The 22,288-nt window shown below is 46.2% G+C and overlaps 1 protein-coding gene across 4 annotated transcripts in view; it reads right to left on the bottom strand.

The window, feature by feature from the left end:
- LOC104697091 overlaps positions 1 to 20,637 on the bottom strand; it is a 31,592-nt gene extending 10,955 nt beyond the window's left edge. The window contains exons 1-3 of one of the 4 annotated variants that reach the window (XM_039554056.1): positions 20,455 to 20,637; positions 9,730 to 10,580; positions 2,334 to 2,495 (exon numbers count right to left, since the gene is read on the bottom strand). In XM_039554056.1, the coding sequence (XP_039409990.1) occupies positions 2,334 to 2,495; positions 9,730 to 10,580; positions 20,455 to 20,503 (1,062 nt within the window). In that variant the 5' untranslated portion in view covers positions 20,504 to 20,637. Of the gene's footprint in view, positions 1 to 2,333; positions 2,496 to 9,729; positions 10,584 to 20,229; positions 20,343 to 20,454 lie in introns of those variants that run through there. The other 3 variants (XM_039554055.1, XM_039554058.1, XM_039554057.1) reach the window with 3 other exon arrangements.
- Positions 20,638 to 22,288: the final 1,651 nt, after the last annotated feature.

Consider the following 22,288-nt stretch of genomic DNA (forward strand, 5'->3'; position numbering starts at 1 on the left):
ATTAACATTTAACTTATATCACTCAATACTCAGCATCTTTTCAGTTTGTTTCCCAGAAGGAATTGAGTACAAATTTCTAAACAGAGAGCTGCTCAGTTAAGGCATTAGTGTAAACAAACAGATCAGCTATAACAATGACTCATATTTTAAGATGTTATTTGTTTTGGAGCATACACAGACAACAATATCTTGTATTTTTATTGATGGGATGCCATCGTTTTCTTGTGTGTTACCAGCCAGATTGACTGTATGTGGTACGTCAGCCAGTGTACTTCTGCTGTTGCTGGTGGGGTGAGGAAGGGGAGATTTTCTACCTTGCACAACCATGTTGCAGAAGAGTTTAGTAGGGCAGGAAGGAAGGAGAGCTTTATCCAGCTGAAGCAGGAAGGGAACCAGACTGTTCATTGGTATTGGAACCAGGACAGGCCAACACTGGTTTAGCACCTCTGGAGACCCCCAAGCAATTTAGAGTTTCAATGTCACTTCTCATCTGAAATACGTTGTCACAGCAGTGTGGAACTTTGCATTACCTATACCTTTGGCAGATGCTTTGCAAATCTGATGAAACATGCTGGTTTTGACACATGCTATTATAGATTTCCCTGTAAAGCAAAGGATGTGGAGCAGCAGTGCTCCCTTTGTGTCCCAGGACGAAAGCTATCATTTCAGTGGTGATGTCTATGCATCTCTCAAGAACAGCATCAGGAGCACTGGTTATCTACAACCCTCATAGCCAGCTCTTTATACCATGCTAAGCCATCTCTGTTTCGGGGGCTGTGTCTTCCCTAGCCATGTCTGGGACATGGAAACCTTTCCATGCTCGTAGTCTATGGTGACGGTTTGTAAAGGAGCCTTTGGACACCCTCCAAATTGTGGATGGCAATCTTCACGTTTCATGGCAAATGGGGTAGCAGCATTCCTCTTCTGTTCAGAGGGGCTGTTCAGAAGAAAAAATGGTGATGAGCCATTTCCTATATGGCTCACATATTGGAGATGCAGGCACCACAGGATACCTGAGAGCGCCCAGTTTTGTAGACTACACTGCAAGTGCTGAATGTTACATCTGAGGATCCAATTCCCCACTGAACAGTATGAGACAAATGCATCTGAGAAGACACTGCTGAGAGATCTTCAGAAGTACCAAAAAGATCAAAGTTTCAAATATTTAAATGAAAGCACAGTGCCTTTCATTTCAGTGGGAGCTGGGGAGGGGGCATGTACACCAGATGAGTTTGCAGCTTGGAAGAGTTACTTCAAGCAATGACTCACAGTTGTAAAGCTTCAGGAAATGTGTTAACAATTCCCAGGCTCTATGTAGGAGGCTGCATTCCTCTAGTGAGAGATGGGCACATGGAAATGACAAGCTACTCTGCTCTGCAACGTGACTCACAACTTGGGTTTGGCTCTAAGGAGGAGTCGGTCACCTACTGCAGATCCAGTCCCAGCAGGTGGGAGAGCAGCACCAGGGGAACAGTGACGCTATCGGGAGAATAAAAGAGTCGCCACAGCACGTCTGGGAAGAAATAGCTGAGTGTGACAAACCCTTTCTGTTCCTTTGGGGAGTGATAAAATAAACAAAAAGCAGGGGAGGAAAAAAGATGGAAATCTGGTGTGATTGCTGAAGAAGAGGTGGGGTAGAGCTTAACAAAATATGCAGGGGCTAAAAAATGCTGAAAGAAATGCTAGGAAGACCCTGAAATTATTTGCAAATTTCAGTCAAATTTTCCAGCTAGCTCTGGCTGATAAAAATGACAAATGGGAACACTGAAATGTTTCATGTCAGAGATTCTTCAGCTGGCAGCTCAGGAGCACAGGAAGGGAAAAAAAGCATGGAGCCGCGTCATGGTATCACTGCTTCTCTTTCCCCTTGTGTCTGTTTTGTGAGGAATTCTGGGATTTTGAAAGTTTGAAACCAGAAGGAAATGAAAGATCTTATAATTCTAAATACAATTGCTAAGGAGCTCTGTGGATTTTGTTTTGACAGCACTGAGGAGAGATGTGTTCTTGGGAAGTTTACAGCTGTAGAGAAGAAAAAGTTACTGACTTAGAGCAGGCCATTGCATGAGGTGAGAGGGATGCTTTTTAACTCAACAGAAGCAAGCACATCTGGGAAACCAAATGGAAGAACAGAAACTCAAGCCCAGCCTCAGGAAACTAAACCCATTGTCGTGGGTGAGGCCTCCCTGAAGACCGGAGTACCCATACCAGGTGGGTGTTGGATGTGGTAAATGGGCATCTTCCCTCACACAGAAATTTCTGTTTGGGCCTTGAATTTATTACTCAAGATACATTACTCTATTACTCAATGGAAGATACTATGGGTGTCTGCTTACCTCTTTTATCTGACTCATCTTCTGCTCTTTCTGTAAGCTGCACACTTGTTTTTGGAGACGTAGGTTGTGCTCCTGAAGCTGCCCAATCTTCTCAATCAGTTGGCAGATGTGTTCCAGGTATCCCAGACCAGATCCCAGGGCTTTGCTGTTACTTTGGTTCACCTGCAATGACAATGCATCTTGGACCATGGAGTAACAACAGAGCAATTCTTACTAGGAGCTGAGAGCCCTACACGCTCCTTACAGTCATGTGCTGTGATAAAGTCAGGCCTCCTCTTGCAAGGGGCTTTGGTCTTACCACAGATTTGAGCTACAGCATCACTTGCTGAAGCTCTTTTCTTGATTACTCAGCGATTTCCACTGTCACAGGGATTCTTCTGACTGATCACAGGTTGATGCAGAGGAAAACCTCATGACAGCCTGTTTCTAGTTCCACCTCCCAGGCTAATTTTTGTCCTTTCCTGGCCGCAGAAGCCTTACAAACAAATATGGTTCTACTGTATGCTATAGATGGCTGGGGTTATTATGGCTCACTAAGCCCACAGTCCTTTGTGCAGAGTACACTCCTGTGTATGGAAGCTGAGCTCGGCTCCTACCCAAAGGCACATATCTGCAGGTAGCATTAATGTGCTGAGTTGTGACCAACTTGGGGGTACACTTTGTGTGCTGTACTCAGACCCTCATCACTGGTGTGTCTATGAGAGAAACGTACTTGAATCAAGCTGCCAAAGTGAAAGAACATCTTTCTTCTAGTCTTTAGTAGATCCCAGCTTACATCCCTGCTGCTGCTTTCTCAGTCTTGAAGAGATGCCTGAAGAAAGTCTGCAGGATCAACTTTGTTGTCTGGCTGTGGAAGGATAATCTCTACCACCTATTTCTCTTCACCCAGGACCTGCCAGCGTCTCACTGCTGCTCAGCCAAGGGCAGTGCTGGAGACACAAAGTAATCCTATGGCAGAAGAAAAGCTACGATGCTTCCCAGCCTCCTGCTCTGCACCTCACCGTCTCTGGTGCCAGGACTTCCCCATGCACAGCGAGTGTCCTCCCCTGTGCCGTGATCAGACTGTGTTGAACGTGCTGCTAACAAACACATGCAGGGGCTCACTTCCACCTTGGCGCTGCCTGCTGATGTGCGTGTGATATCAGTGAGTAAAATAAGCCTCGATCTTTACAAAAGCAGTGCTCTAAGTTTATCTTACTTCAAAAAATAAGTTCCCTCTACAAAAGCAGGAAGCTTACTCTGTCTCCTTTCCCACAACAATCTACATTTTTGGGGAAATGCCAGCCCTGGGACTCTTCCTGTCTTTTCATTATGTCAGAAAGCTCATGGTGTGTTCAAAAATAATCAACATTAGGATTTACTTCTTTTTAAACAAATGATGATACAACGTTATTTATAAACAGGTATTATTAAATCCAGATGCTTTTGTGTCTGAAGTTGGGACAGAGGTTGTTGACTCCAAGTCAACCAGTCATTCATTTCATGACTTTTATTTTCCTCTCAAGGAGAGCCTGCAAGAAGTGGTGGCAAGACAAAAGTTACTCAGCCATAAAACTGAGTACTTACTAGGGCTGTGCAGTGGTAAGGGGCACAGCCCCAGGACCCAAAGGGAGAACAAAACCTATGTGGTATGTGGTGGGAAAAGCTTGAATCAAAAGCACTATAACCAACACATCTGAAAGCAACCAGGGATTTGAGCGTGCCCAGCTTCAGAAGCATAATTTTCAGAAAGTACATGGGTATTGCCTTCTGAAAATTTGGCCATTTTGAGCTGTCCCAAAATGAACAGTCATTTTTTGTACACTGTTCCAATGGATAGTCAGAAAATACAGGCTTTCTGCCACACTGTATCCTCTTTTTGCACATCTAGCAACTCCCCTTCCTGCCAGTATGCTACTGCATGACTGGTGGCTTGTCTGTACTGCCCTAAGGAGACACTGAGCCAAATCCAAGCCATTTATAGCTATGGAAACACAAGGGGAGGCTACAAGGGACAGAGGAGGTCTTGGAGAATAGGATGAAGTAAAACATTTGGGTCTAACTTAGATTGGAGAAAAAGAACAAAGAAGAGACTGTGACCTCTTTCAGTTAGAGACCCTCTTTTTGTTCCATATTTGTTCTGTGCTTAATGTTGTACGGTCCTGCTTCATGTCCATGGCTGCTGGGTTTGTAGGGCAAAACGGGCAGGGGGAGGAGAAGAGAAGGAGAGGCCTTGATTTTCTGTGCTCTGTGTCTAGGGCTGAAGGCACTGGAAAGCAAAGGTGTGTGTTCGGGACAAGCATGGAGAAAATCTGGCTTTTAGCAAAAGTTAGAGAGAACCTCTAAGTCCTGAGAGTAAATACAGGTGCCCAGAAAATGAGAGGGAAAATGTGTAGAGTAGTTGCTCCAGGTCTTGGGGCAAGGTGGATCTACCCCTGTAGAAGGACCTAAACCAGACTGAAGGTTGGACTCAATATGCTGAAGATCCCTGTTTCACAGCCAGCCTTCAGAGGCTGCTTAGGGCAGTTTGGGCTATTTAATAGCAAATTAATCTGCATTTTACTGAAGTGATCTCAGAAAGAACAAGTCAGGCAAAGCCTCCGGTGCCGGCACATTCCTGCTGGGCCAGCCTCCTCTGTGGACAGAATGCAATGGTAAAAATTTTTAGGGGTGTGCTTCACCCTGCTCACCCTCCACAGGGCCTGTTAGCATCAGGATTGCGCAGAGATGGCAGGTGTTCTATACAGAACATTTGTATTTAGCTGTAATTTAGCTGGTTGCCCCCAAAACAATTGCACAGAGAGGGTCACTCTAGGAACCCTTCAAGGACTTTGGCTTTTTATAGACTGGAAATACCTGAAGAACCCTGGCTATCATTTGGTGTTGCCAAGTGCAGCATAGACTCTGGTCTGTCTTGTTCTGGTCTAAATATTTTCCTCTCAGCACCTGTGAGACAGTTTTATGCAAGTAGTGATGAGTGAGCAACCACAGGAAAACTGCAAACATTTTACATTTTCTCCCATTCTCTGTCCTCCCAGTTGAAGCTTCATGACTGAAATTTGTCCTATTCTCCACATGGGAATTGTCAAATAGTTTTGGAACAAAAGCTGTGTGCCCATTTTTGAGTTGATAAAGCCTATGAAGAAGGAAAAACATCTTGCCTACTTTTCTGTAAGGTGAAGATGTGAAGGATCATACAGACAATTTATGAATCAAATGGTTAAAGCTTCTCTAGGAAAGTAAGAATGTAATATATAATAGGTGCCAGATTTTGCTTTTAGGTACATGAGAATGAGCCAGACCCTCATCTGGAAGAAACAGAGTTAAAGGCTCCCAGCTATGCTATGCTCAGTTACTCACATTACGTTTGTCTGACCGTGAGGAGTTAAGGTGCACTACATTGACTGTGTAACTAAAGAGGGATCTCTGTCCTTGTCAGTGCTCACTTGACTAAGTTTTGGGGACAGGTTTTCAGTATTTGTGTCCCTGGCAATAAACCATGACAGTTGTGCTGGCCCACAGATTTCTTAGGAAGCTTAAAAATACAGGATCAGCATCTGCACTGGGAGCTTTGGCTTATCAAGAGCTCTCTAGTCAATATTTTGATTGGTGTAAATCACATTTTTCCTCTGAGGCTAGCCAGCTCACAAAGGCGGGAGCCTGAGCTCTTGTCTCTGGGGAACATTGTGCTCACTGCAGCATCTGAGCAGTACAAAGATTTGAAGTTCAGTGGGAGCTGCAAGAATGAGAGTTGCTTTCAAGCCTCTAGTCCAACCGATGTATAATCAAAATCTGCATGTCTGATCATCTAGTTATCACTTTGTCCTGCCTCATTTCAGCCATTATCTGTTGCTTGGATGCAAGTGATGTGCTTTTCTACAGTCGGGCTCAATGGAGAACTGTCCTGTACTAGACCTGGCAGCAGGAGCTGAAGATGACGGGCAGTTTGCAGGGGCAGCTTTTCTTCGTTCAGACAAATGCTCACTGATGTATCTTGCATTGCCTTAGGTTTCTGTGCTTCACACAATGCTCTTCGCTTTTCTTGTGGATAGTTTTGGGTTATATAATTTTGGGTTATACTATGCTCCATCCTGCCATACATCCCTCACTGCATGCTCTTGCCATGTGAGCATGGCCAGTACAGGCAGCACGGTCACTGCGCCACTGGACAGGGAACATAATTACAAACCTCCCATCACGGGCTCAGAGCAACCAATTGGTGATGCCACAGGCTGAGCGGGAAGCATTTGTCACTGGCAGCTGACAGCACCAAAAGGCTTGTGAATAACAGGAAAGAGAGGGATCGTGCTGTGTATTTCTGACGGCTCCACCCTGCTGTCCAGGAGGGGCTGTGCTTGCTGATAGCTTCTGGTTTCCTCTGGCACAGGCTATGGAGCTGACCATCACAGGTAGCCCTATCCTTGCCCTGAACAGTACCACTCTGTAGAGAAACATTTTGACTGCTTTGGCCCAGGATAAATAGCACTGCATGAATAACGATTTATTTTTTCATTTAATGATGACAGTGCTCTCACCCTCTTTCTTCTTCTAGCCATATGGGCTGGGCTGACTTTAAATGTAAACTTTATGGAGTGTGAGGAAGTGTTTGTAAGGCAAAAGCATCAAAAGCTATGTATCTTCAAGCTTAAAAGGAAATGCTTTTATTTAGGCTTCAAAGTTCTTTCTCTTGTTGTTTGACAGCTTCCATTTTCTTTCATCTTTCAAAATGTAGGCAAATTTCAAAATAACAACAGTTCAAAACAAAAGATCAGAAAGCTTTGTCTAAAAGTGCTGGACTGAAATGATTTGATGTATATTTTCAGCCAAAGCCATTCACCAACTGAATCCAAATGGTCAAAACATTCAGTCATTTCCAGTCTCTCTTTTTCAGCATTTTCCTTCATGTTCTCTTGGAAGTGGCCTCAACAGCAAGGGATGGTCAGGAGGGCATCAAGGGACAGCTTCATCCAGAGACTGAGTCCCTGTTTGGCTGTGGTGAGCCAATAAGCACAGTTGGCATCGCCACAGCCAGCTGGGCTGGGGAAACTCAACTGCTCTTCTGTTACTTGAAAGCTCCCAAAACCATCAACAAAACTGAGGAAGAAGGTGTCACCTATAATTAAATAATGCTTCCACCTAGCATTAATTATAAGCCAGTGTAAGCACTCTTGCATTTCTATCAACATTAATGCAGCAGGAATTGATTTGATGGAGCAATTTGGTTTGCCATGTTCTTGCCAAGCAGGGTGGGAATATGCTGTGCTGGCCTGCTTTCTTTTAGACAACACACTGATTCATTTCCAGGGGTATCTGAGTCCCTCAGAAGACAACAGGCCATAGCAGAGATTGGTTTTTAAGTACCACGTTGTGTCTTGGACAGGTTACAGGCAAATGTGAAAACCACAGAGAAAGCCTGGAGCAGAGCCTCAGATGGGATGAACCAAGATGCATCTGTCAGCTGTATGATGACCAGAGGATGATCTGTACATCACTTCTGAACAGGTCTCTGTTGCATGACAGTGAGGACAGGTCAGCCTGGTGCAGATTTGGTGAGGGCAGAAGGCTCTGCAACTACCAGAGGCTGTCCTGGTGCTCTGAAGCACACAGAGCAGCAGCAGCTGCAGGGCTGTGCAGCAGCCCATGAGCATTTCTTGTCCCAGTCAACTTTGCTGCTACCTGGCATCCCAGCAGTTTGAGGAGTGCTGCTCTTGAGATACAGCAGCCTGGAAGTGTGCTGTGAAGAGGGGCAAACTTCCCCAGCATCTAGGTCACAGCTGTATTTATACAGCTCAAAAAACAAAGACAGAAAAGTGCTCTAGGGCACAGAGCTTTAGCACTCAGCCAGTGAGGATATTAAAAAGGAGGGGAGATAAGCCACCAAGAGCTTCATTTCCTCTTCAGCTTCTTTCTAATTTATTCTCTTGTTTATTTAAATGCTCTGCTTTGGGAAACTGAGGCTTCATTTCACCAAGGATTTAAAGGAATTTCATGGGCATACAGAGCTGTCAGACAAAACCAAATCTGCCTGCAAACTCTCCAGAGTGCAACAGAGAATTTAGGTACCTTTTTATGAAGTCTCCTTATTATCAGATTCTGCTGCTCTGATCCTTTCTTGAACTCTCTGCCACATGGCCAGGTCTGTTTGGGATCTGTGCAAAATAGACATATGTCTTCTGCCATGTGTGAGACAGCTCTGGGGAAGAAAACACTGCTCAGATGGATCATGTGTTGCTTGTATTGCTTTGATATGGAATGTTAACAGAGAGGGGACATCTCTGACCTTCCTCACTGCTCAAGAGGGTTTGGCATGCTGCAGAGGAAGTCCAGCGCCCGATTGTTCAGGGCAGCAAGGTCATGGTTAAATTATATGCACAGCACACATCACTTGTTACTTGCCTTCCTCCCACCCATCTCCAATTCCAATTCATCACTATTACCACAATGAACGCCCCAAAAAGAAACCCCCACTAGGCACCATTTGATGCTTTTGTGTGTTTGTGTGACCCTCTTCACCTAGTCTGCCCTTCTCCTTTCCCTTTGCTCATGGGGTTCTTTGGTCTGTCTCTGTCAAGAATCAGCTCCCCACTGAGATCTTTGCTTTGCTGGTTCCTGGAATCCACTGCAGTGTGCAGGCAAGGCAGTGATCTGTCTGCACTTCAGCAGCATGAGGCTTCAGGTAAAGAACTGGGGGGAGTGCTTACCAGCACCCGCTATGGGAGAAGGTGCACAGAAGGGCTTTTTATTCTCTTGACAGTGGCGCAGGGTACCCAGCAAGGGGGAAGAGATGGAGTATGGAGTGGGACCTCCTGCTGAAATTAGGTCTTTGCAGTTTGGGCCTTCACAGCTATGTTGCCAAGTTAAAATGGCAACTCTTAACTCCAGCCCAACAAAAATCTGAATATGTGAATTAGCTTCCTGCTTATGCATTATTTGAGACAGTTAACAGGACACAACAGTCCTGGACAGAAATGAATTATCCCTTAGACAAGTTCTTTACAAATTTCAGGGCCCGAAAAGCAGGCCAGCTGTTCCCAGAGACAAGAATAACCTGGTCTTGAAAATAAACCTATGTTCTGACCCCTACCCCGCATATCAGAGGATGATGACTAACTTCATAATCTTCATTTTGAGACCAGAATCAAGTCCATGCTCTAATCTAGGGCTTTTTGGAACACCAGATCTCCATGAGTAATTTGTTATCCTCACCCAGACCTGATTTTTACAAATTACTTCAGAATTTTACTGGTATGAAAAGAAATCTTGAAAATCAATTACCATTTTTTACTGCTTAAAACAGTTTCAGGGGAGATACTCTAAACTCACTCAGATGTGTTTAGTTTGTGACAAACAGGACTTGAACACTAACTGGGGTGTTTGGACAGGCCTAGATTTAAGATTCAGTCTGGGTGTTTCTCACCTCACTCAGTCTACAGCATTCATCCATGTATTCATCCAGACTGTCACTTGTGGGGTACTTCTTCAGCTGATGTTCATGGATCTGAAGGTCTTGCATGCTGCCAAAATTCTCTGGGAAGTTGTCAGCAATTGTCTTTGGCTCTTCTATGGGACCTGGGGTGGAAAGAGTGCTTTCCCTGAAAAGGTCCATCTCTGGGGTAGGTTCCTTTTCTGGACACTGCTTGTCTCCCTGGTCAAAATGTTCATCAGGACTTTCTTCCTGAGGGACGATGAAGTCTTCAAGGGAAGCTGTAGGATCCTGTACAGCATCTGCCTCCTGACTGTAGTAATCAGCTTGCTTTTTGCTCTCTGGATCTTGGAGGCTGACTTTTCTGGCATGTTCTTTACATGTTCTCATTAACTGATGGTCAATTTCAGGAGAAGAAGAAGTGCTAAGCACGCCTGAGTCACAAAACGAGTCTCTGCTGGGAAGGACAAAGCTCTTCTCTGAGCCCGTCGGCGTTGATGGGGAATTAGCACCACTTGGCAACTCAACCCCCGAGTCCTCAGATTCAAATTTGGAGAATCTGTGAAGCCGGCACTTGGACTCGAAGGCACTGAGGTCAGGCAGGGTGGCTACATAGTCAGTGCTTGCCAGGCCATCCACATAGTCTGGATCTGCTGGTGCAGCTGCTGCATCTGGACTTCCCAGGCAGTCTGGTGGGAGACTGGTACTGGGAAGATGGGACTCTTCTGTGCAGGCTGTGTCAGCTGGAGCATCTGGGATTAACCCTGGGTTTTGAATTCCTTCATTGCTCAGTATCTTCATGTGTGTTAACACAACTTTGTCCTCAGCAGGTGGGCTCTTCTTACCTGCTTAAAAGAAAACAAGTAGAAGGTCACAGGAGGCTACAAAACGCAGTGTCTAATGCATCCCCTGAGGGATGTGGAATGTAAAACTGCCTGTACCAAGGCGGTAGAGGGGGACAGCCCTAATTTGTTTTCCTTGAGCTATATGAAGCTTTCTTGTCGGCTTTGCTGCAACAAAAGCCGTGTGTTTCATAGCCTCAGAGTCCTTCAGGGGGGCCCATAAAAGCACAGTTCTGATTTGGTAGATAGGTAGAAAACAACAAACGTAGCCAGATGACGTTTTAGTAATTACCTGCATATAGATGGAGAGATGTACATGTTCTTTCAGCCCGATAGACATTAATTTAAGGCTCAAATATTTTCTCTGATTAAATGTATTCTGAACCAGCAGAAAAAAGAGCAAAATAAAATCAGTCTTTCAATGGGCTTAAGTGAATTTTCGGTGGCAACAAGCAATTTGCAAACTCTTTTGTATTTTCTCCAGTATTCTCTGCTCACATACAGGTGACAAAAATCAAGTTCTGATAAGAAAAGCAAATAAGGCACTGTAGATCTTTTTCTTATGGTTTTAGCTATGAAATAATATTTTTAAGTGAACTCTTACCTTATTCATAAAGACAGAAGAGATGGGGGCAGTCTTGTTCAAGAGCTTTTTGCACATGGACAAAGAGGACTTGTTTTCAAATCACAATTATTTTACACAGTAATGTGATAGAACAGTCTCTGGATCAAAGGCTGATCTTCAGCAGGCAAAGATCTGCCCCCAGGTTTTTCTTACTGTTTTTCTGACTATAATATTTCATAGTGCAGACTTCTGGATCACGATGGTATGAGAGCCAGTGTGAAAGTTCTGCATCTACCCTTTAGCAAACTACAAATCTCAGTTCCAAATACATATGTTTGTGGATTTGGAACAGGGAATTGATGCAGAACAAAACTTCAGTTTCTCTGGTATTTCCTCCCTTATTTAGTGCCTGACCCAGAGCACCTCAGAGGGCTACAATGCATGCACTTTTCTGGATGTCTTACTTTCTACTTAATTCCCCTCTTCTATTTCTTTTTGCCTGAATCAAACCATCAGCACCTTCGCAAACTCGCTCCCAGAGATGTAACTGTCCCTAGGTAGGCAGGAAAGCCTGGGATCCACCCCACCAGTGGTGGATCATGGAGAGCCCTGCTGTGCAGTTCTCCTTCACAGTAACCCAAGAAGCTCTGAATTTCAGAAATAACCCATTTTCCAGCTTTATCTCCTCCAGCTTGCTTTCTGCAATGCACTCAGACAAGGGAGACTTTTACTCATTAAGGCCAAGCTAACTCTTACATGGATCATTTTCTACTTTATTTGAATTCCCTTCATTTGATCTTGAGAATTTCCTGGGATACCACTGAAACATGCTCTTTGCTGTTCACAGACACCCACTGATTTAATATTTTATACTGGATTTTCATAAAGGGCAGTGAATGATAAATAATCTGATGGGCTTTTTGTGGCACATAGCGCTAATACCCCTTATATAAGATTTGTTTATCATATACAGAATTGCAGTGCCTCCCTTAGTGGGATTCACAGGCATCTTCCCAGTGCAAAGAGCCATGTTTGGGACAGTCAGTGCCAGACCTCAGCAATACAACACCAGGATGTTCCTGTGGTAGGGAGCAAGAAAAAGACATTGCCCTGGAAAGCTCTTCAGGAGCTGCCTGTGCTGGGCTGTGTTGTTATTCTTCCACTTTTGGGATAAGCATGAGGAACCCTGAACTGAGGAGAGGGAACAGGGTGGCTGGTCTGCAGCTTCACACACAGCAAAACACCAGCTGTAAGAGGAAGCTGTGTGCCAGGTCTTGGAAGGAGGAGGTGGAACTGAGTCACTTTGATTTGGAGTCAAGAGGATCTACCTGCTCAGCTGCAAACACCTCTTGGCATCGAGAGACAAAACTTTGCATCTTCATGAAAAGTACAAGGCTTACAGGCTCTTCTGATGGCATCACTACCCCAGCTGGCCAAAAAACCCACTGAGAGTCAGGAGGAGAGCAGTTGCATTCCTGCAATTATTTTTAAGAACAAACCATACAGCTGTCACTCTTACCAGGAATTACTATATGCAATGATAGTTCCTTGCCACAGACTGATTGCTTTCACTTATTAATCATGCCATGCTTTCCTTTGACTGGAGATTCTCTCACTTCTTTCAATCTGCCCCTTTTTTTTCTTGCTTAACTGGTTTCACCCTGGCCTACACAAATATTTCTTTGTCTAAAATCAGGAAGCAGCATATTAAAATGAGGTCTTGCTACTTACAGAAGGAGATGTCAGATGCTTTAATGCGTATCTTTTATGACTACAAAAGCTGCAATGTGAACAAGAAGGTTTGGCTAGAGTAGAAAAAGTAGGAAATAAGATGAAATCTTTGACCCTCTGTGGGATGGCTGCCTTGATGCCAACAACAGTTCTTTGCTCTCCCCTTACTGTGATCACTAGCAACATGTTTCACAAAAATTGTTTATCTGTTCTAGGCTGCAAACCATTGCTGTCAGCACTATCAGGTCCTGCTAACCACAGTGTTTGAGCATTTCTGATTTATTCTTCCAACACCCCGTGATGATGCAAAATGTTATCATCCCCCTACCACAAGATCAGAATAGTGGCAAAGGACAACAGGATTTTGCAACACACTTAGGTATCTCGTCCTCATTCATTCAATAATACTTTCCTGTGGTCAGTGAAGTCATCTGTGCTACAGCAGAAAGACCTCCAGTGATTAAGGCAGTGACCTGAAACTCAAGTTATTCTTGCTGCACCTCACTGACAGAACAGTCTCTCTTCTTCCTGTTAGCTGGATTATAGAATCTAAACCGTGGGGCTTCCAACAAGCAGATTGTTCCTGCTACAGATCTCAAAAGAGGCATACAAAACCACTCAGCTCTTTCAAGCATACTGCTAACAAACATCAGAATGGTGCAATTAAAGCTCATCTGCGCAATTACAAAAAAAAAGTGACCCAGACCCTCAGCTGCTATAAATTAACTTATTTCCAGGGCCCTTAACAGAACTGTGTCAGCTAATTTTCGCTGAGGGCTTGGCCTCTAAGTGCTTTGTTCAGCAATACCAGGGGCCCTGAGTAAAGCAAGGAAGTAAGATAGCTCCTGCCTGGTACTGGAGGGAGCGTGCTGCAGGGGTATGGTTACAAACACTCCCGCACAGACACTTCTGAAAGGAGGTGTGAAGAACTTCAGAGACCTGAACGGTGGCATTAACAATGGTAAGATGTATTTACTTGCGCTGGAGGCCAGCCAGATTTCACACTGCTGTTCCTGGGAATTCAGCCAAGATTTTTGTTGTTGTTTTTTGTTTCTTTTCCCCTGGACTGATTTACTACATCCCTCCGGGGTGGGGGTAAGGTAGCAAATGCTGTAGCTTTTAGGAAGCTGGCTGGTACGCTGGTGTGGCAGCCAGGGAAGGAGTGGAGTTTCGTGTGTGTGCTTCAGAATCAGTACAGGTTCCTGAAACATCTTCAACATGTGTGCCCAAGCCAAACATTGTCTCAGGTTAGCTTGTGCTACTTGCCTAATAGCTCTCTCAAAGAGTTATATGGCTCTGTAATCACCCTAGAGATGAACAGAGTTCCCTGGATTGAAATCCATGCCTGTAAGTGATGGTAAGTGATCATGTGTAGCCTTGGGAAGATGGGTTTCCTGTTCCTGTAAAGCTGGAGAATCAGACTGGTTCCTAGCTCACAAGGAGGTGGTGACAGTGAACTAGCTAATACCTGAAGGTAACTAGTAGGGAGTGAACGGAATGGATGTGTCCCACCTAAGTCTCTAGAACTTTGCATCATTTCTGAATTGTTTTCTAGGATATTTCTATGTTGCAGTTAGCATAGCCTAATAGAGAAACTTAAATCTTTCAAAGGTAAATACCCTCCCATCAGCTCCTGTCCCAAGGCTTCCCTTTCTTGGGACTTTTCAGTCCAACTGCATTTTTCCAGTTGCACAATAACTAGCAGCTGCCAGGACTCAGCCTGGTGTATTAGTACAGAGATCTCTGAACAGGAGAAGGAGAGCAGATACCTAAACATAAAATTACTTTCAAGCAATTTCTTTATCCCAAGTAAGTTGGATGCATGAGATGAACTCAAACAACTGCCCAGGCAAAACTCCTATGCATTTCCAGTCCTGCTCAAGCCCAATTCCAGCAAAAGCTCCCACCTTTCTAGTAAACCAAGCCAAAGTCTATATCCAAATCCCTGTGCTCCAAAGTACAGAAACCCATGTTTGATTTTTTTTTTCTTTTCTGCATCTATGCCTGTGGCTCAAAGGTGTGTTTCACTGGCAATTCCTTCAGCACAAGACCTGTTAAGCTCTGCTACATCCCTGAGAGGGTCCTTGGCCTCTGATGCACTGACTTAAGTATCCTAGCACATGGTCTTCTCATGTATGCAACTAATGGAAGCACTGGTGGACAGGAAGAGGCCAGGCTGGCAGTGGAATGAGTGTTGCTACTGGCGGTAGAGAGACATGCCATACCAGCACTGCCTTTTCTTGTTCTCCTCCCTTCCAGTCTCTGCCCACCTGTCTCCTCAAAATGTTCATCCTGATTTGTAGGCTACTTGGCATTGGGAGAATCTCTGTTAAACATGGCACAACTGGAGCCAAAGCTTTGCCTGTCTCCATCTGCCACTATCTTACAAAGGATAGGAGAGTTAGAGCCATGGCAGTCTTCTGCTTGTCCCCAGAACTGCTGCAAGGTCCATGTGCACAGCAAACCCATCTACAGTGGGTGGTGCTGGCAGGCTTGTGCAGGGTGAACAGCTCAGAGTTACTTAGAGAATCTATTCCTCTCCCCACTACTCTCTGCCACATCCTGCACATGGAACATCCTGCACACTGCAGTTCATAAGGCCAGTACTTTCCAAATTTACTGTGCCGCCAAAAATAAAGGGCATCACCAATGACTTGGGTTGCTGGAGTAGCAGGGACTTTGCACAGCTGCCCTGCAAAGGAAGACCAAAGTCAAACACATCACTCCTACCAATCTACTTAGCCCTGAGTGCAGGAGCGAGGTACACATGCAAAGTGCCAGAAAAGGTTTTTCAGCATCCTGTAGAGGACACAGCCTGCCTAGTAACTCCCCTTGGCTCCAGCTGTGCCAAGGATTAAACCCTACCATGCAGGACTGGTTCTGTGATGTGGCTGTGGCCTCCAAGTAACAGACTAAGAGGTCATTTTTGCCTTTTGAAGAATTATTAGGTAGTAGTGAGTAATGCACTGGAGTCAAACACATGACCTAGAAATGAAAGGCTGCCTCTCCCATTCAGTCCTTGCATTCCCTCATTTTCCTTCCTTCCCTTACAAAAAAACTGCCTTAGTTCTGTCACTGTGCCACATTCTCTAGCACTGCTGGCAGTACGGCTCAGGTGGTATTTCCCTTTCATTTCGAAGAGGTGGGGTTTTTTCTCACCAATGATGAGGTCTCAATTTCCCAGCATTTAAGAGAGAAGGGGTCACTTCCTTTCTGAAACAATAGGCATTTTTTGCTGATGACTTTTCCCCCTTGTGTGCTGAGAGGTGGGGCTGGGCGCTGGGGCTGTGCTGGCACCTCCTCAGCAGCCCCCACGGAGAGCCTGCGGGAGCCGTGTCACCTCCCTGGCTGGGAAAGAGCTGTCCCTTGCATAGCCCTGTGGGCTCAGGCAGGCGCTGCATGGACAGGACCTCAGTGCTCACAAGGATTGAATTACTCTTACGCTTTCAAAAAACCCAAACCAACCCAAAACCCAAAAAAAGTCCCCACCCCAAAAAATGAGTAACCCTCTGTGAGAAAAATCTATCTCCACATGGCTTTGCCATGGATTTCCACGGGGTGGGGATCTCCCGACTACCTGGTGCTTTGTTGATCCCAGTCCTGGCAATGGCAGAGGTGCTGCTTGTCACCAAAAGTCTGCAAACTGTCTGCCTTCCCAATGCTTTTCAAGCAATGCAAGCTGAGTGTGCTGCTGGATCTTGGGCTGCCCAATCTGCGCAAGGCTTCTCCTAAATAATTAGGACAATCATGAGCTGAAAAACTGATATGGAAAGCTTATCGCAGGGTCTGGTATCTTCAATGCACCAGTTACAATTATCTACAACAGCAGAAACTTTTGAAGATTTGAAAATCACTGCCATAGGAAAGGTGGGAGGGGTTGTTGTTTTGTTTTGCTTGGTTTGCTTGTTGTTTTGGGGTTTTTTTACTGGAGCTGTGACTGAAAAATTCACATGCTCCCATGCTGTAACAATATTTGTATGATGAGACCCGATTCTCGAAACTTCAATTTATTCAACTGGAGAAGTGAAATGCATGTGGATTTCACGAATGTACATATACAAATTGATTTGCTCAAAATGTTGAATGCAAAGGAATAGTTATGACAAAGCTGAGATTTCAGATAGTCCTTGAACAAAAAGCACAAAGTACTTAGATCTTTTGGCTCCAAGGTGGTCTCTAGTCTCAATGATAGTTAAGCATGTGAAGTTCCTTAGGATCCTAGTTTGGTAATATAATGTGACCAGAAATGTTACAGGTCCCACAGCTGCAGCTGGTAATGGTAAGTCCATATAAAGTAGATGCCGAGAGATAACAGGGTTCAAGGACTCTGACTGAGGAGACATTAATTGCTTTAGTAGTCACGTTTTTAAAAAGAGGAGATAATTATAGCTCTTTTCAAGCATTTGAGGAGGAATGAGAGGGAGATTGATTGTTTACTGATTGATATAGTTGGGTGAAGTAAAGAGGAAATGGATTTCCAAGTAGAGAGGCCACTTGACACTTTTACAGCTTGCTCCTATTCATTCCAAGTGACCTGTGAAGTTTTCGAAACCAAACGACAGGTCTGATAGATTAGTGACCTCTGGCAGAAAGTCCCGGGGCACAGCAGGTCCCCCTCAGACCACCTGGTTTATCAGTTACTTGTGTAGGCTGCCAGTCACCAGTTTTTAGACCAACACCTGACCCTGTGCATAGCACCAGCAAAAGCGCTGCTCCCACTCATCTCTGCATTTACCCTGCAACTTATTTCTTTGTATCTATGATCCAGTGGGAAAACCAGGCCAAGGATAATTTCGGTGAACAAGGATCAGTGCCCAGCTCTGCAAAGTAACTAGTCATGGTGGCTGGGGGAGGGAAGAAGTTCAGCTCCTACAATCACCTGTGGGCTTATTTGTGAGATTTTTTGTCAGGGAGATGACAGCTGTCACTAAAGACCTGCAAATCCTTCTCCTTTGAAATTCCCATGTGTTCCTCCAGGAGAAAGGTTCAAAATCTTACATAAAGGCAACAGTGCTTTCATGAGCAGCCCTGTATAACAGCAAAAGATTATTTAGCACAGAGCTCACTGATGTGTTTGAGCAGAAAATTAAAACAGTAGAAACAAATATATCACACATTGGCAAAAACTGTCTAATTTTGATCTTTTCCTTGTACATCTGATCTGCAGGCTGCCTTATATTAGAGAGAATTATTCAGCCAGAAATTAACTAGGAGACAGGAGGCCCTTTGGAAGGATGTAACATGCCCCCCAGGGATGACAGGTATGTAGTAATTCAGGTTTTATTGCCTATAATAAGCTTGGATAAACAACTGTTCAATAGCCCCAAAGACCAAGGCCGTTTAGACACCAGTGCTTCAACTGGAGCCAAAGGAACTCGAGAATTGTGTTAGAAAGGTCAGTGTTAATACATTCTCCTTGAGCAGTCACTGCTGTCCCTTGGCAAAACCCTGGAGAGCTGCTTCTGCTCCAACAAGGTAGCACTGGACAGGTGTAACCATACCCTTGTGTGTCTGAAATCTTTTATAGTTGCAGTGAGAATGGTGATGGTTTTTGGGGTTGTTGCACTTGCTGGGGCCACACAGGGCCCTTGGTGAAATGATGAGGAGATGGTGGTGATGCAGAGTGATTCTGTAACTGCAGTAAACTGAACCTGCAGGTACAGGAGGTCCTTGCCACCCTGATACTTCTGCTTTAACAGCCCCCTCAGGGAGGAGGAAGGCAACATCCAGCCTAAATCCCTGTTACTGAGCTGCCACTTGAACAAACCTTTTTTTTTCTAGTTTATATTCTCTATCTTAAGTTGCTGTTGGAGGTGCAACTTTTAAGTCCCTGCCACAAAGATTTCAAGAAAGAGCCAAGAATGCTCTTTCTGAATAGAGATGGGGTCCAAATCAGGACGCATATAATATTTGGTGCCTTTTTTAGCTGAGGTGATTAGAGAGTGCTGTTTCTTATTTGGAGAAATTCTAGCTGAACATCTTTTTGATCCCTTGGTGCTCTGTATAAGTGTTCCCCCACCAAAGCTTTCACCTACCCCATTAAAATTCTGCTGTGTCTGGGTGGTGAGAGACACTTCCATGTGGAAGAGCAAGCTTCTTTTTGCCTCCTAACCCTGTCATCAGGTTTGCACTATATATCATGGAGGAAACATGCTCATGGTCAAATTACATCCAGGGCAAAAAGGACCAGTTTCCACCATACTGTAAAAGACTCCTCAACCACCCTTCACATCTTATGGAGATACTGGCATGTTCTCACAGCAGCATTGCTCTAGAGCCCTTTGTATTGTTGGGTAGCAGCTTCCAGACTGAACCCAGGCAGAGAAACCTGCTTCAGCAGCCTTGCTGGCAACAGTGCCCAGCAGTTACCTGCTAGGGCACCTCAGAGAGACTCCAGCTCACACTGAGCTCTAAGTAGCTGCCCCAGACCAGGATAGCTGGGAAGCACAATCCAAGCAGAGAGTACCTGAGTGGATGCTCAAGAATGTGGCAGCTCTGATGGGAACAATTGCTGCAAGCAATCCAAGGAGACAGGAGTTTGGCATAGGGATGCAAAATCAGGACCCCAGCAGGTATAATCACCCGAAATACAGTGTTTTGCAACATTTTTACCGTCCTGCTGTTGCACTGCACACTACATTTACACTCTGACAAACCCTCTCTGTAGCCAGCTCCATGCCAAGCAAACCAGCCCAGTGCAGTGATGCCAATGAGACAGAACCTGCCGATCTCGTTTACAACTGCCACAAACCAAGCTAAGCGGTAAACAGGGATGCTAAGAGAATTCTGCTACATGGGGCTTGTGATCCTGCAGCTGATCCTGCAGCTCTGGCTAAGGAATAAAACAGTGACCCCATTATGCCTGAAAAAGGGATACTGAGACCACAAAATTTGTTTGCACAACAGGCTTAAAAAGTTACAGGTGATCAACTGCAGGACCACAGCCAGAGTCACCTCATCTGCACAGGAGGGAGCAAGTAAAACACTTCGAACCCGAGACAATCCCTGCAGGATGGGGATGCAGTAGCCTAGGAAGCAAGGCGATGTCCATCGCCCGCGCCGTGACGGGCGGAGGGCAGCCCCGACCCGCCTCACGGTGGTGCCGGACCCGCGCGATGCCGGGAGCAGCCGCTCCGGTGGGTGCCGGTCCCTGGGCAGCACGGATCGCTCGGAGCCACAGTGCTCCCGTCTCCCCTGCTTCTCTCTCCCAAGCTTTGCCACGCTTACCAAGGCGAAATAAGTCCATTTTAAGAGGAAATCAAACCGGTTCCTAAAGCACGGTCTTTGTCCCCGCCGGCCCCGGGGCTGACGGGCCGGAGGCTGAAGCGAGAGGGGACGCGCTTCTGGCAGCCTTACCTGCGAGGGGACAGAGGCAGCCGGAGAGCAGCGAGCGCAGCATGGGGCCGGGGCGGCAGCGGCGCGGTGCCCGTCCGGAGGGGCCCGGGAGCAGGGCGGGCCGGGATGGGCTTGTCCTAAGTATCGTCTGCGCGGCCGCGGAGGGGAAGGAAGGGGGTGGCGGGGGTGCGGGTTTGGGGAGGTGTTGGCAGCCGCCGGCTGGCCCCGGGGGGGCGGCGGACTCACCTCTCTTCCAGGGCGCTCCCAGGGTGAAGCTCCGATGCCAGCCGAACATCCCGGCGGCAGCAGCCGCCCTCAGGGGCGGGCGGGGCACGGGGACGGGGGTGCCATCGCTGCCGACCCTCCCCGAGCTGCTGCGCGTCCCCCGGCGAGCGGGCCCGGGCCCGGGCTAGGGCATGGCGGGGGCAGCGCGGAGCGGGCAGCGCTGCCGGCGCGGAGGCTGCGGACCGGCGGGCGGGCGCCCGGCCAGCAGTGACTTATAAAGGGAGCAGCCCAGAGGAATGTATCTCCTGTGGCTGATAAGCCTAGATGACTGGAGGGGTTTGAACTACCTTTGCAACCCCTGGAGCAGAGAGGGGGAGAGAGGGAAAAAAGGACAGGAGAGAAGAAAAAGAAAAATATTTCAGCACTTGCATAATATCAATAAACAACTCCCCTCTCTAGTTGCAGGGAAGGCTGGAATGTTTAGGGCGGGGACGAGAGAGAGTAGGAGAGTAGAGTGGGTTTGTTGGTTGTTTGGGGTTTTTTTTTTTCTTTTCAGGTTTTTTCTTATTCTTTATTTAAATTGCATGTTATGTGTTTACAATGCAAAACTGCCTTGGTTGTCACTGGCGATGCAGACTATGGGTAAGAAGGGTAAGAACGAAGTGTCAGGACTGTCCTGGGTGAAAACTCCCATGGGCAGATTCGCAGTTTCACCCAACTGGAGTGAACTCGCGTGAAGTGTTCTGGGATGCCCTAGGCACAGTTGAGCCCACTGGAGTGTTGTCCTGGGAAACGTGTGGGAAGTTACTCCTAGGCTAGGTTTGAAGAGTACAAGTTCCCTACAACAAGCGGGGTCTCTGCTTGCTAAGAGAGCACCAGTCCCTGTATGGCTCCCCCATCCAGACTTCTGCTGACATGAGCACTCTCAGAAGAAAATGTGCTGCTCCACCGGTTAAACCGGCCTAATTCAGTGGGCTTCAGCTGTCCATAGGATCAGTGGCCCCAAGGAGATCACAGAGCCAGTGGTGCTACAAATGCAATGAGAAACTGAGTGAGAGGTGAGCTGTCAGGGGAGATCAGTCCAGCTGCTCCATTGCTCTGCAGGTGCCAGCCCTCCTGTGCCTCTGCAACACACACTTCAGGCCAAGTATCAACTAAAGTGAATTCACTTTTTGGTATAGCGGTCACTGGAGTTTGCTGATTGGCACCAGCCACAATTTAAAGATAGGGTGTCTAACTGGCCCCTTTTCCCACCACATTGCTCTTGTATTTAATTATTAATTGCTCCCAAATTTGTGTCATCCAACAAAAGACATCCTTTCTCCCCAGGCTGGGAGGATTTTACTGCTCCCCCCTTTCCTCCCACTGCTGTGAGACAGAGTTTTTTTGGGCTGCATCTGATTTCCTTGAAACACTCCAGGTACTCACTGCACCCAGTGCCTATTCCTGTTTTTCTGGGAAACCAAAGAGTGTGGTTTGTTGTGTGGACAGAGCCAGGTTCTTCTTTGGCCTGGTGAGAAGGAAAGCTGTAGGTTCTGAAGGAGGTTCCTGTTTCCTGCACTGAGACGGTGCTGTGGTTAGTGCTGTGTGCTTGGTGTGTGACATGCTGCTGTGCTGTACCCATGCAACCAGCTCAGGCTCCCCTCTCGGCTCCCAGCTGCAGTGCACAGACTTAAATTATTAGAGCAGCAAGAGACTTGTTACAGATGCCTTAGCATGAATTCAACAGCACAGCCAAGGGAATTCTGGGGACAAAGTATCAGCCTCTCACCTTCAGCTCTGCTGCCCATACACCATTGCGCTCTCCTTTCTTCTTGCCATTAAGCTCCATTGTTTTGTACACTGCTGAGCACAC

This window comes from Corvus cornix, chromosome 6 (assembly GCF_000738735.6).
Source record: "Corvus cornix cornix isolate S_Up_H32 chromosome 6, ASM73873v5, whole genome shotgun sequence".
NCBI lineage: Eukaryota > Metazoa > Chordata > Aves > Passeriformes > Corvidae > Corvus > Corvus cornix.